Source organism: Gymnodraco acuticeps, unplaced genomic scaffold, assembly GCF_902827175.1.
Source record: "Gymnodraco acuticeps unplaced genomic scaffold, fGymAcu1.1, whole genome shotgun sequence".
NCBI lineage: Eukaryota > Metazoa > Chordata > Actinopteri > Perciformes > Bathydraconidae > Gymnodraco > Gymnodraco acuticeps.
The window spans coordinates 715,184-726,352 of record NW_022992126.1 but is presented as its reverse complement, the minus strand read 5'-3'; the positions used below and the strand labels follow the sequence as shown (position 1 = coordinate 726,352).

General features: G+C 43.2%; 1 protein-coding gene across 5 annotated transcripts in view; it reads right to left on the bottom strand.

Annotated features, from left to right (window-relative positions):
* Nucleotides 1–11,169, bottom strand: part of LOC117537959 (myosin-10) — a 60,877-nt gene that overhangs the window by 2,841 nt on the left and 46,867 nt on the right. For all 5 annotated transcript variants that reach the window (XM_034203418.1, XM_034203422.1, XM_034203421.1 and 2 more), the window contains 17 exons: nucleotides 10,854–11,025; nucleotides 8,480–8,692; nucleotides 7,770–7,914; nucleotides 7,444–7,650; nucleotides 7,206–7,310; nucleotides 6,731–6,883; nucleotides 5,421–5,669; nucleotides 5,116–5,328; nucleotides 4,060–4,272; nucleotides 3,791–3,952; nucleotides 2,991–3,119; nucleotides 2,184–2,272; nucleotides 1,689–1,812; nucleotides 1,398–1,487; nucleotides 1,139–1,257; nucleotides 720–828; nucleotides 445–617 (listed from right to left, as the gene is read on the bottom strand). In XM_034203418.1, coding sequence (XP_034059309.1) covers nucleotides 445–617; nucleotides 720–828; nucleotides 1,139–1,257; nucleotides 1,398–1,487; nucleotides 1,689–1,812; nucleotides 2,184–2,272; nucleotides 2,991–3,119; nucleotides 3,791–3,952; nucleotides 4,060–4,272; nucleotides 5,116–5,328; nucleotides 5,421–5,669; nucleotides 6,731–6,883; nucleotides 7,206–7,310; nucleotides 7,444–7,650; nucleotides 7,770–7,914; nucleotides 8,480–8,692; nucleotides 10,854–11,025 — 2,665 coding nt within the window. The remainder of the gene's footprint in view (nucleotides 1–444; nucleotides 618–719; nucleotides 829–1,138; nucleotides 1,258–1,397; nucleotides 1,488–1,688; nucleotides 1,813–2,183; nucleotides 2,273–2,990; nucleotides 3,120–3,790; nucleotides 3,953–4,059; nucleotides 4,273–5,115; nucleotides 5,329–5,420; nucleotides 5,670–6,730; nucleotides 6,884–7,205; nucleotides 7,311–7,443; nucleotides 7,651–7,769; nucleotides 7,915–8,479; nucleotides 8,693–10,853; nucleotides 11,026–11,169) is intronic.

Here is an 11,169-nt window from a genome sequence, read left to right as displayed (position 1 = left end):
TACATACAGTATGACACATGGCCAGAATAGGCTTTGTACTTGCTGGGTACGGATTAAACAAACAAGATGACATTAGAGAATATAGGTATTGATATTGTTAAACTTGCGAGAGAGTCAGGCTAGCTGTTGTGAGACTTATCGCCATGCTAAGGTTAGCGCCTCCTGGCTCCATATAAGTGTGTCTGTGTTTCACTAAATGCCTAACTATTTATTCCCTATTCAACCTGACACACGTAAGGTAAGCCTTGCAAATACATACACAAGCTAAAACTAGATCAAAATGGTATAACTGGACACCAGTGCCACTAAAATAGCAAACCAAACTACTTTATGTCAAGAGTTAATATTTTCACACAGTTTATTTATTTGATTCCATCTAACTTTAATGTTGTGACTTTATCAGATCATTTATTTTTTGTGGCAGTGCACGTTGCCTCTCCCTACCGGAGGCGGTTCTTGAGGGAGTTGACCTCCCGGGTGAGCCCCTCGCTGCCCTCCGTGGCGTCGTCTAGCTCCCGCTGCAGCTTCCTGCGGGTGGCGTTGGCGCGGGTCGCCTCCTCCTCCGCCTCCTCCAGCTGACGCTTCAGCTGCTTCATGCGAGAGTTGGCTTTCTCCATCTGACGGACACATGGGGAAACAGGCGGACACAGAGAGCGGTTGATGGTTGGCCGGTTTACCCTCCTGAGTGAAAATACACTTTAACTCTCATTACGCAATACCTGCTCCTTGTATTGGTCGGCATGACGACGCTCATCCTCCACCTGCATCATCACCTCCTTCAGTTTTTTCTCCGTGCGACGGACAATCTTGTTGGCTGCTGCTCTCTCCCTGCAAGTTCAAACAGACAGGACACATTACATCCTGTACATAATGAATGTAGCAAGAGCAGACACATCTCTAACTAGCAGCCTTAATGTCTTTAAATACATGTTGGGATGATTAATTGTTGTTGAAAATATATATAATCATCTTTTTCTCTTTTCCAGTTTTTTATTTGAATGTCTGAACACACTTCTGCTTCTCTGACGAAAGGATTTCCCAAATTGGGATCAATAAAGTATCTATCTATCCATCTTTCTCCTCAAATGGATGCAACATTTCCTCTCTGACATGGTGTAGTGATGAGTTCGTCTCATACTTTGCCTCCTGCTCCATCTGCTCCTCCAGCTGCAGGATCTTGGCCTCCAGGGCAGTGATGGACGCCTTGAACTTTAACTTGACAGTCGCCTCCAGCTCTGCCAGCTTGCCTTTCAAATCCTGCGTTTATAATATGTAAATGTTAGAATCATGAACATTAAATATGATCAAATATACATACCTACTTACAAACATAACACCTGACTTTTGGGTAGATTATATACCATATATGCGAGTGAGTTTAACAAAGTATATGAGACCTTGTTCTGCCGCTCCATCTGTTGCCGAGCGTTCTCACTCTTCTGTGCGGTGCTGCGTTCTGCGGTCAGCTCCGTGCTCAGGTTGTCGACCTGAGAGAGAGAGGAGAGAGGGTCGGGTAGATGCACCATGGGAACCGATGTATTGAGAGTTACACCTTTACTGAAGAACGGTCAGTGCATGAGGGTGTTTGCTGATGGACGTCAGTTAACATGTTGTGTGTGTTTATTTTCTTTTGAAACATTAAAGCAAGCAGCTTCATGAAACTTCCTGTTGTCTCATGTGCAGTGTACCTGGAGGCAGGACTTCCTGAAGCGGTCATTGAGCAGCTCCATGTTGCCCTGCTCCTCCTCCAGCTCCTCCTCCAGCTGGGTGATACGCGCCTCCATCCTCCTCTTCTCCTCCAGCAGCGAAGACCTGACACACACATTTTATGAATGAGACATGCAGGAATCCTGAAGGGGAGATTTAATACCTTTCCAACATAATTCATACAGGCAGGGTTGGAAAAAAGAGCATAATATATTGACTAATGTTGCATGGTTTATTATATCCCATTTATCACACTCTGAGAGACAGGCTTTTACCGATTGACTGATGTACACCGATTGCTGAATTCCATGTTTAACCCAAATACTTTCCTTACAGCAGTCTATAAAATAAAGTGGACATTTAAGCTATCTTATTTTTTAAAAAGATGACCAGATGATGTGTAAAAATACACTGGTTGTTCAAAAATGAATGTGAACACACATTTTTCAAATATCAGTAGAAACAGAGACACTGACTTTCCAGAAGCGCTGTTGGAGATCTCATCAGCCAGCTCGTCCCTCTCCTGCTCAGCATGTCGGCGGGCCCTCTCTGATGCTGCGTGGTCCTACACAAACAACACAACAACACAACAACACATGAGGATCAGAACAGAGAAGATCTTTTTCCACAAAAAAACTGAAATGAAGTCTGACTGGAACTGATGAAAAGTGAATACATAGTATAAGCAGGGTTCATACACTTTTTCACAAATGATTTCCCATGACTTCTCCATGACCTTTACCTAATTTTCCATGACCAAAAAAATTAGTCTCTCAGCGGTACCACTGAAAATGGTTTATTTGAACATGGAACAGAAAAATAAGGTCTGCATCTGAAACATGTTGTGCCTATCTAAAACAAATCAAATAGTAGGCTTACTAGCTTCTACAGGCTAAAGCAACTAAAACCTCTCACCAGCAAAATACCTCGACCGTTAAATGCTATTTTACGTTTCATCACTATACGATACAGTATTTATTATCATTATAGTATTACTATTTCGGCGATTAGATAAAATACAAATTATATTTGATGCAACTTTGGTTACATTTCCATGACTTTTCCAAAACTTTGGGAAAAATATTGTTTTCCATAACTTTTCCAGGGCCTGGAATTAGCATTTTGAATTTCCATGACTTTTCCAGGTTTTGAATGACCGTAAGAACCCTGTATAAGTCACTTTGCCTGTCATTAATAAAAGACATCTTACACAGGTTTTATCAGACATGATCTGATCTCTAATTTAATACATTTGACATGAAATGAATAATCTGGAGCATGACCTCCTGCAGCTGTAGGATCTCAGCTTCCAGGCCCTTGAGTTTCTTCTCGTTCTCCTTGGACTGGGTGAAGATCTCGTCCCTGGAGGCTCTGGCCTCCTCCAGCTCCCTCTGATAGTCCTTCGTCTGAGCCTGCAGAGACAGGGAGGAGCAGAGAGTCAAACGCTGACTCAGCAGGACAGGGACCACTCAGGCCAGGGGCTTTTACACTCTGAGGTATACAAGTGCATACCAGCGTAAAAATAACAGGAAGTCAGTTAGTTAGTTTCATTGATCTGATTTGGCTTGTCAACACGGTCAGCAGTAATAACAGCAGCTGACACGCGGCTAACAGAGCCCATTAGGGTAATCTGAGACCCTTCAATTCAATCAGAGCACATAGGCATCATACATTTATTTTTGTTTCTGACTTACTTATACTTATCTATAATACCCATTGTGAATAAACAGCCTGCTTAGAAATCATTGAGAGGAGCCACTTATAACAGAAATGACCAGAGAAACCACACGTCCTTCAGTGTCAAAGTAATGTAAAACGTAAAAATGTATAGGCTAAAAATAAGGCTCACGTTATGGTCGACAGCTAACTCACTGACGCCGTAGCAAAAAAGTACTTGCTGTTAGCTCCCCCAAAGCATCACGCAAGCTAAGAGCATGATTATCCAAATAGAAGTAAGACAAAGAATTATAACCTTGTCTTAAACGGGATTATTTACTGTTTTCTTAACAGTAATGAGGTTCAGTTGTTCTTCTCTATAAATTCCTATACTCATAATCTGACCTGTGTACATGTGTGTGTGTACCTGTAGTTTTTTGAGTTGTTTGACAGCCTCGTCCCTGCCTTTGTTGGCGGCCTGGATCTGCCCTTCCAGCTCGTTCAGGTCCATCTCCAGCTTCTTCTTGGCGGCCACGGCCAGAGTTCTCTGCTTCCTCTCGTCCTCCAACTCTGCCTCCATCTCGCGCACCTGGAGAAGTAAAACAACACGGCATGGCAGGTTGGACCAAGTGTTTCAGCACTCGGTGTAAAACACCTGATACAAACTGCCAGGTCATCTCTGTGTGCCCCGTGTACCTGCTTGACGAGCGACCTCTTCTTCTCCTCTCCCTGCTCGTCTCTGGCCGTCAGGTCTCGCTCAAACTGGGCCTTCATGGCCTGCATGTTGACCTCCAGGCGCAGCTTGGCGTCCTCTGTGGCCTGCAGCTCGTCCTCCAACTCCTCCAGCTGAGTTCTCATCTCCTCCACCTGCTGCTCCAGCGTCCGCTTGGACTTCTCCAGTTCATGCACCTGGATGCACCGACAGGGAAAACAGTAACATGAGCAAGAGAGGCAGGAGCAAAGATCCTGAGAAAACCCTGAGAGGATTTCAAGAAGGAAGAATAATCTTTAAGAGTTTTATGACAAACATTTAAACTAACTGTAAAGTATTAACTCATCACTGTAGCCTGTATGCCAGAGCAGGCTTGCCTTCACTTACTGTACGTAGGCTCAGTCACTGGTACATGTTCATCTACAAAGCCATCTTAGGTAAACTATCATCTAACATCGGCTCTCTGATCACACGGCGAATTGAAAGTAGCTACTGCCTGAGATCTCATGCTGTGGTTTTATTAAATGTGCCAAGTGCTAGGACTGTCTTAGGGACGAAAGCTTTTAGGTGCGCAGCTCCTCTAACTTGGAACAGTCTGCAAAAAGAATGGAAACTGAGCAATTTGGTTTCATTACATGTTTTTAAAGCACGGAAAGATGCTATCCAATCGGAAACTGTTGGAACCTGTAAATGTCAGTAGCTATGTAAACTGTAGTCGCTGTAAATATGCTGTATGATGTCCTTTTTTTTCTTCTGTTGTTTTATGTTTATATGTCTTCATGTGGAACCTACTTGCAGCAGGTCTCCCTTGAAAAACAGATCAATGATCTCAATGGGATTCACCTGGTTAAATAAAGGTTTGAAATGAAAACTACCCTGGTTGATCATACTATACTCTTTAGTTAGACCTGGCAGCTACAATATCAATTCAGCTGTAAATGAAATCCAAATAGATTACATTTGTAACGCCTCTCTGCTTTGAAGAAAATGGAATTTCATTTGGCATTTAGCAGTCATTTAAGGGGTCAAAGGTCACTCACATTCTTCCCCACGTCGTCCTTGGAGCTCATCAGGTCCTCCATCTCAGCGCGGAGCTGCTTGTTGAACCTCTCCAGCTCCTCCTTGGCCTCCAGGGCCTCCTCCAGAGCGCGGGCCATGGACAGAGCCTTGGTGTCCTTCTCTCGGGCCTCGGCCTCCGCGCGGTCTCGCTCCTCAGCGTACCGAGCAGAGATGGTCTTCTCTTCAGCAAGCAGCTAGTGTAGAAAAAGAAAAGGACCCTCAATACACTGATGTAAATCTAAATCGTGAAACTAACATTACTGAAACATCAGTTGGTCGAGTGTACCTGGTCAAACTTCTTTTGTTTTTTTTCAAGGCTGGAGACGATCTGTCTCTGGTGGTCCAGGTCCACCATCAGGTCGTCCAGCTCCTGCTGCAGGCGGTTCTTGGTCTTCTCCATCTTATCCATGGACATGGTCTTCTCCTCCAGGCGCTGGGTGGTCAGCTCCATGTCCTTCTGGAGTTTTCTCTTCACTTCCTCCAGGCCCTCCAGTGACCCCACATCTTCATCTAGCTTCTTCTTCGTCTCAAACAGCTAGAGGAAGGCATTTTTCAAATCAGTGAGTTCATGAAAAGATAATATGTGACCTGCTCCATCGAAATCAGTCGCATTGACCCGAAGACACATTTTGAGTTGTATACATTGTTGGAAAGAGGAGAGTCCTAGCTTTCTGATTCTATCAGGATTGTTTTTATACTCTAAATATTAAGCAAAAATATGTCACATTATATAATGACTGTCACGAGTCATCATTTTGAGAAAAAGGCCTTCAAAGTTTCCTCTTTTCTGGAATCCATCGATCTGATTGATTATTAGCGGAGCAAATGATCAAAATACTACGGAGGGAAGATATTTTCGTTTGGATTGCTGGTCTGGGGGAAGCTCGCGAGTGTGTGTGTACGTGTATTTTTGCATTTGTGTGTATTGTGTTTGTTTCTCGGGGAAAACACTCACGAGAAACACCGGCTGTTCTTATGCCTGCTGTGACGTCAAGTTACTCCGTTCTCCGCTTGTAATTATGCCGTCACAAGCTTCAAAGCTGTATTTATCATCTGAATTTGCCGAAACAAGTTTAATATTCTGAAAGCCAAGACTTTGTTTAATTGAAATCAAACAAAACACGCAAATCCACGTTTATTTTGAAATGAGCCGTTGCGACTTCCGACTGATTTCGATAGAGCGGGTCACATATGTGATTACAACAAGTGATCATCACACAGTAGTTCATCATGTTAATGAAGGCCTTTTGTGTTGGCGAAATGTTCAGAAGCACAGTGTGCAATGTTGGTGTTAAGAGGGGCAAATGAGAAATGATGAGCTGATTTTTCATTCTATGAGAAACCTCAGCTACTGATGCATAATGAATCTTTAACTATTGAACATAAGTGTATCTGTAAAATGTCAGTTCCCTACTGAGAAACATCTGCCTCCAGACACTTGTCTTTCATTTGCTGCAGAGTCTCACTGCTTTACAGCTGTTTGCATGCTGCTCTGCACATCAACAGCAGTCCAGTATCAGTCATACAGTATGTGTGTGTGCCTATGACATTCAGATGTGTATGTGTAGGAATATCTACATATCTGAGGTGGCACACCTGAGCCTGCACTGTCTGCAGCTGTTTCTCCAGGTTGCGTCGCGCCTCCTCGTCCTCCTCCTGCTGCTCCAGCAGGGCGCTCCTCTCCACCTCCAGCTGCCGGATCTGGCCGCTCAGGTTCAGCTTCTGACGTGTCTCCTCCTGACGCAGCTCCTACACCAGAAAGGATCATTACAGAAAGTTATTTTAGTAACAAATACCTTTCAGATGCTAATTGGTGAGATCAAAGCAACCATTTTTGAATGAATTAGAATTCGTTCAATTAGCTGTATGCCATGATCAAAGGTTACCTTAAAACACCTGTGGACCTTGTTCATTTGTCTACATTATTCTTGAAGCGTTGCTCTCATGTGCATCAAGAACAACGCTGCTGTTCAAACTTAATGACAAATATGTGACACCTTATGTAACTTTAACATTGATTCTAAACCAAGTGAAGCTTTAAACTTGTCTGATGTTGTTTCTGTCTTCGCACCTCAGAGTCTTGCAGTTTGCTGTTCAGTTTGTCAGCTTCCTTGGCCAGTTTGACGCCCTTCTTCTCCGACTCCTCCAGCAAAGCGGACGCATTGTCTAGCTCCGTCTGAGAAAAGACAAATTGGGAGATGATGAAACCACAATAAACAAATCCAGTGTGCCATGAATATTCCCTTTCAAATAATGCTTGTGTTTCCAGAGTCATCTGAGGCTACGTCTCTGTCTCTGGAGGCGTTTACCTGCAGTCTGTGTGAGCGTTCCGACAGCTCAGCCTTGACCCTCTCTACCTCGGTGGTCCTGGACATGAACTCCTGCAGCTGAGACTCCAGTTTCTTCCTCTTATGCTCGGACTCTCCCTTCAGCTGCTGCAGACTCTTCACATCAACAGCCAGCTCTTTGTTCTCACTCTCCAGACTCTGCTTGTTCTTCTCCAGGTTGGCTTTGAACTGCACACAGCACAAATACACGTCAGTTCATTTCCAGTTTCATTTCATGTTCTGTGTAAATATGATACACAAGGGATGACTAAAGGCTCTGCGAGTGTCAGCAGGTACGAGCCCCTCACCCTCTTGGCCTGTTCCAGCTGTTCGGACACTTCTTCCAGCGCCGTGCCGTGCCTCTGTCTCACTTCCTGGATCTGGGCCTCGTGGTTTCTGGTCTCATCATCTATGGCTTTCTTCAGCTCCGCCACCTCTTGCTCCCGCTTGGACCTGGAGTGCAGACACAAAATAAAGAATTTTAATAGGAGAGGACACCCTCCTTGATACAATACATCTTAACAGGCAAGGCCTCATTGCTATAGTCGGCTTAACAAAAATAACTGTACACAAAGAAGAGCGTATTATAGTGTTGGGGATAACTGTGACATGTAAAAGAGGAGAAAATAAAACAATACAAGATCTTGGAACTAGTAAACTAATCTATGCATGTTTGTAAAATAGTAGTTAAAGCTGCTCAAGCTGCTGCCTATGCTAATATCTGCTAATGTAGCATTAAGCTATTGTCCTCAATCTGGGATGAGTTGCAGCTACAGTATATACAGTAGATGTGTTAGGCTCACCTGTTTCTAGGTCCACATTAAAAGATATGTTACATTTTTAAACTTGGGAGTTTTCAGCTCTAATCAATGATTAGAGTGACATCACTCATTTCCCAAAACGTCCCTAACCCTAACCCATGTGCAGTAGGACTCCCGACACCTGTAATCAGGCTTTGATGTGTCAAAACGGTGGAGTTCCCCTTTATTTCATTAATAAAGCAGCGTTCAATGAGCACCTGAGCTCCTGCTGGGCAGCGGTGGTGTCCAGCGTGTCCTCCAACTCCGTCTTCAAGGCCTCGAGCTCTTCACTCAGGTCCCTCTTCAATTTTTCAGCTTTACTCCGGCACATCTTCTCCGACTCCAGGTCCTCCTGCAGCTCAGCGAGGTGAGCCTGCAGCTCCCGAACCTGCTTCAAGGCGTTGTTCTTCTGCAGGGTCTCGTCGTCACTCCTGGTTAGAGACACAAAGGAAGCCGGTTGTTCAGACAAAACCCTTATCATACTATTTAAACTTCATGAATATAGCGAACATTTTCCAGCTTAGACCATTTGCTGACGATCTGAATGTTCAACTTCTTCTATATTCCACATCAATATTTTAGCTGAATTACATTTTTTGTTTTAGTATGTGAATATAAAAGTACAAGAATCCAGGTCTTATGTTCTTGTACACTTAACCTCCTTTCAATGCTGACCATACCAGTAACACCCTTTTAGGCTTCAAATTGGACAACTTCCTTTTCTGTTATAGTGTTTGCACTACAGCTGACATTTCAACACACATTCAAGATCATTGCTTATCGATACACTTATCTTGAACACGTTTCGTCCTTTATCGCTTCTCTCAGAGTTAAGGTTTCAATTACATATTCAAATCCTCAAAATGACAGCAGTAGTGCAATAAAGCAGCTATTATAAATGATTTTTACATTAAAAGAAAAGTCTAATTCTTTCATCTGAAATGAGGCCACCGGTGCACACAGGGTGGCAGTGTGGGGACTGTTCTCTGCCCAAGCTCTCCACAGTGTGTGTGTGTGTGTGTTTTATTTGCAAGATGATGAGCATGTTGATGACTGTTGATTTGTTTTGCTGCTGGAAGTGAGGAGGCCAAGTCAAATGAATGCTGGCTGCAACACCCCCCTAACATTCCTCGCTTGTGTAGAAACGCACTGATTAAACTTGGTGTAATAAGGGCTCGACTTCATTATGAGCACAACACCACGGAGTTGATTAAAGGCACTAATGACTCCAATATAAAAGTCATTCCCTGTAATCCACAAATACCGAATACAATTGTTCGCAGAATAGCTGCTGTAATCAAAATGAGGCGCATCAAGTTTAATGAAAGCATAATTATCTGAAGCTTGACTAAACTGATGATTTCTGAGTGTGAAATGACATTAACAAACGACCCCTGCAGCCTGGACTATTAGCCTGCTGGAAAGAGGGAACCACTGAGAAGTCAAAATAATCCGAGCTGACCTTCACAGCAACGACCTTCACAGCCGTGTACCTCATCAACATGCATCTGGGGACGGCTAAATGGGAAAATAATTAAATATGACATAGCTCATATTTTGTTCCTACTGTTTAGAGAATCTGGACACACAGAGGTTTTAAATAAATCAAGAATATATGTTGTGGTAAGAAACACAACGCTTAAAGCCATAGCTGAGAGAAATGTTGTGATAGTAAAAAAACACTTTCCCCTTCACAGCAAAAATGACAGCCTGTTTTAGCCAAGCTCTTTATTGCTTCGTGTGGAAAAACAACTTCAAAGATAAAAGCTGACGCCATCAATCAACATCAATTTGCCTGTAATCAGACACGCTGCTTCCAACATGAAAGCTCTCAGCCAGAGACGCTGAAGGCAAACACAGAAGAGTGAAGGATCAGAGTAGGTCTGCAGAAGGACCGTCTGCAGCAGCTGAAGACGTTTTCTGCTCTAAGTCAGAGTCAGAGTTCGAGTTGACTGAGTGCTTGTTTGTGTTTTGTCTATTTTCGGTCTTTCTATTGAATTGGAGTGCAGTTGTCATGGAAATAGGATGTGCTGCACTAGTAAGAGGATGTGAGTGAAGTTGTGCTTCACATGCTAACGACGAGCAATAGCACTAACAGTGATATTTTCCCACATCAGTTTAGGTTCATAGTTATGCGGGTTCACAGGAGTTCACCCAGTAGTGAGTGTTATAATACAAAAAAATAATTAATCAATTAGACACTTGTTAAGCTCAGTCAATATCCATCGCAGCCTAACAATCATTGTGAATAGCAAAGCGCTTGGACAGAAATACTTTTACTTTCAGACAACGAATTAAATAGATATTGAATATAATAGGATGTGTCCCTTTGTCTACTGTAAGGAAACCTTTGGCTCAGTTTCTGATAAGAGTTTTATTGAACTGGGGTCATATGATCAAATACTTTCCTTTATTCGATTTTTCACAAATGTTGTTTTCAGTTATTGTACCATTAGCACACTTAGGACATCAATTGTCCCTGCTAAAAAGCTCATGTTTGAATTGAGTTGATCAGTGTTTTATGTTTCACTGAAGGTGTCTGAAGCTGTCAGTTTTGTGTGTACTTTGATGTTGTATATGTTGACCTCTGACCTGGCCAGAGACGCCTGCAGCTCCTCCTCCTTCTTGCTCAGCTGGATCTTCAGCTCCTCTATTTGGGCCTGAAGCTCCGCAATCTGATCCTGCAGGTCCGTCGTCTCAGCATCCAGTTTGCGTTTGGCTTTCTCCAGCTCCTGGCGCGTTTTCTCCTCCTTCTTCAAACGCTCTGAAAGAAAGGCAAAATCAATGATTAGTAAGAAATGTGAACACTTTTGGCTTCAGTTAATCACAAGAGGTAAATGAGCAAAGTCACAGAGGGACAACAAATAGGAGGCACAACAAGGTCACAGAAAGTGAAAAGCCACCAACA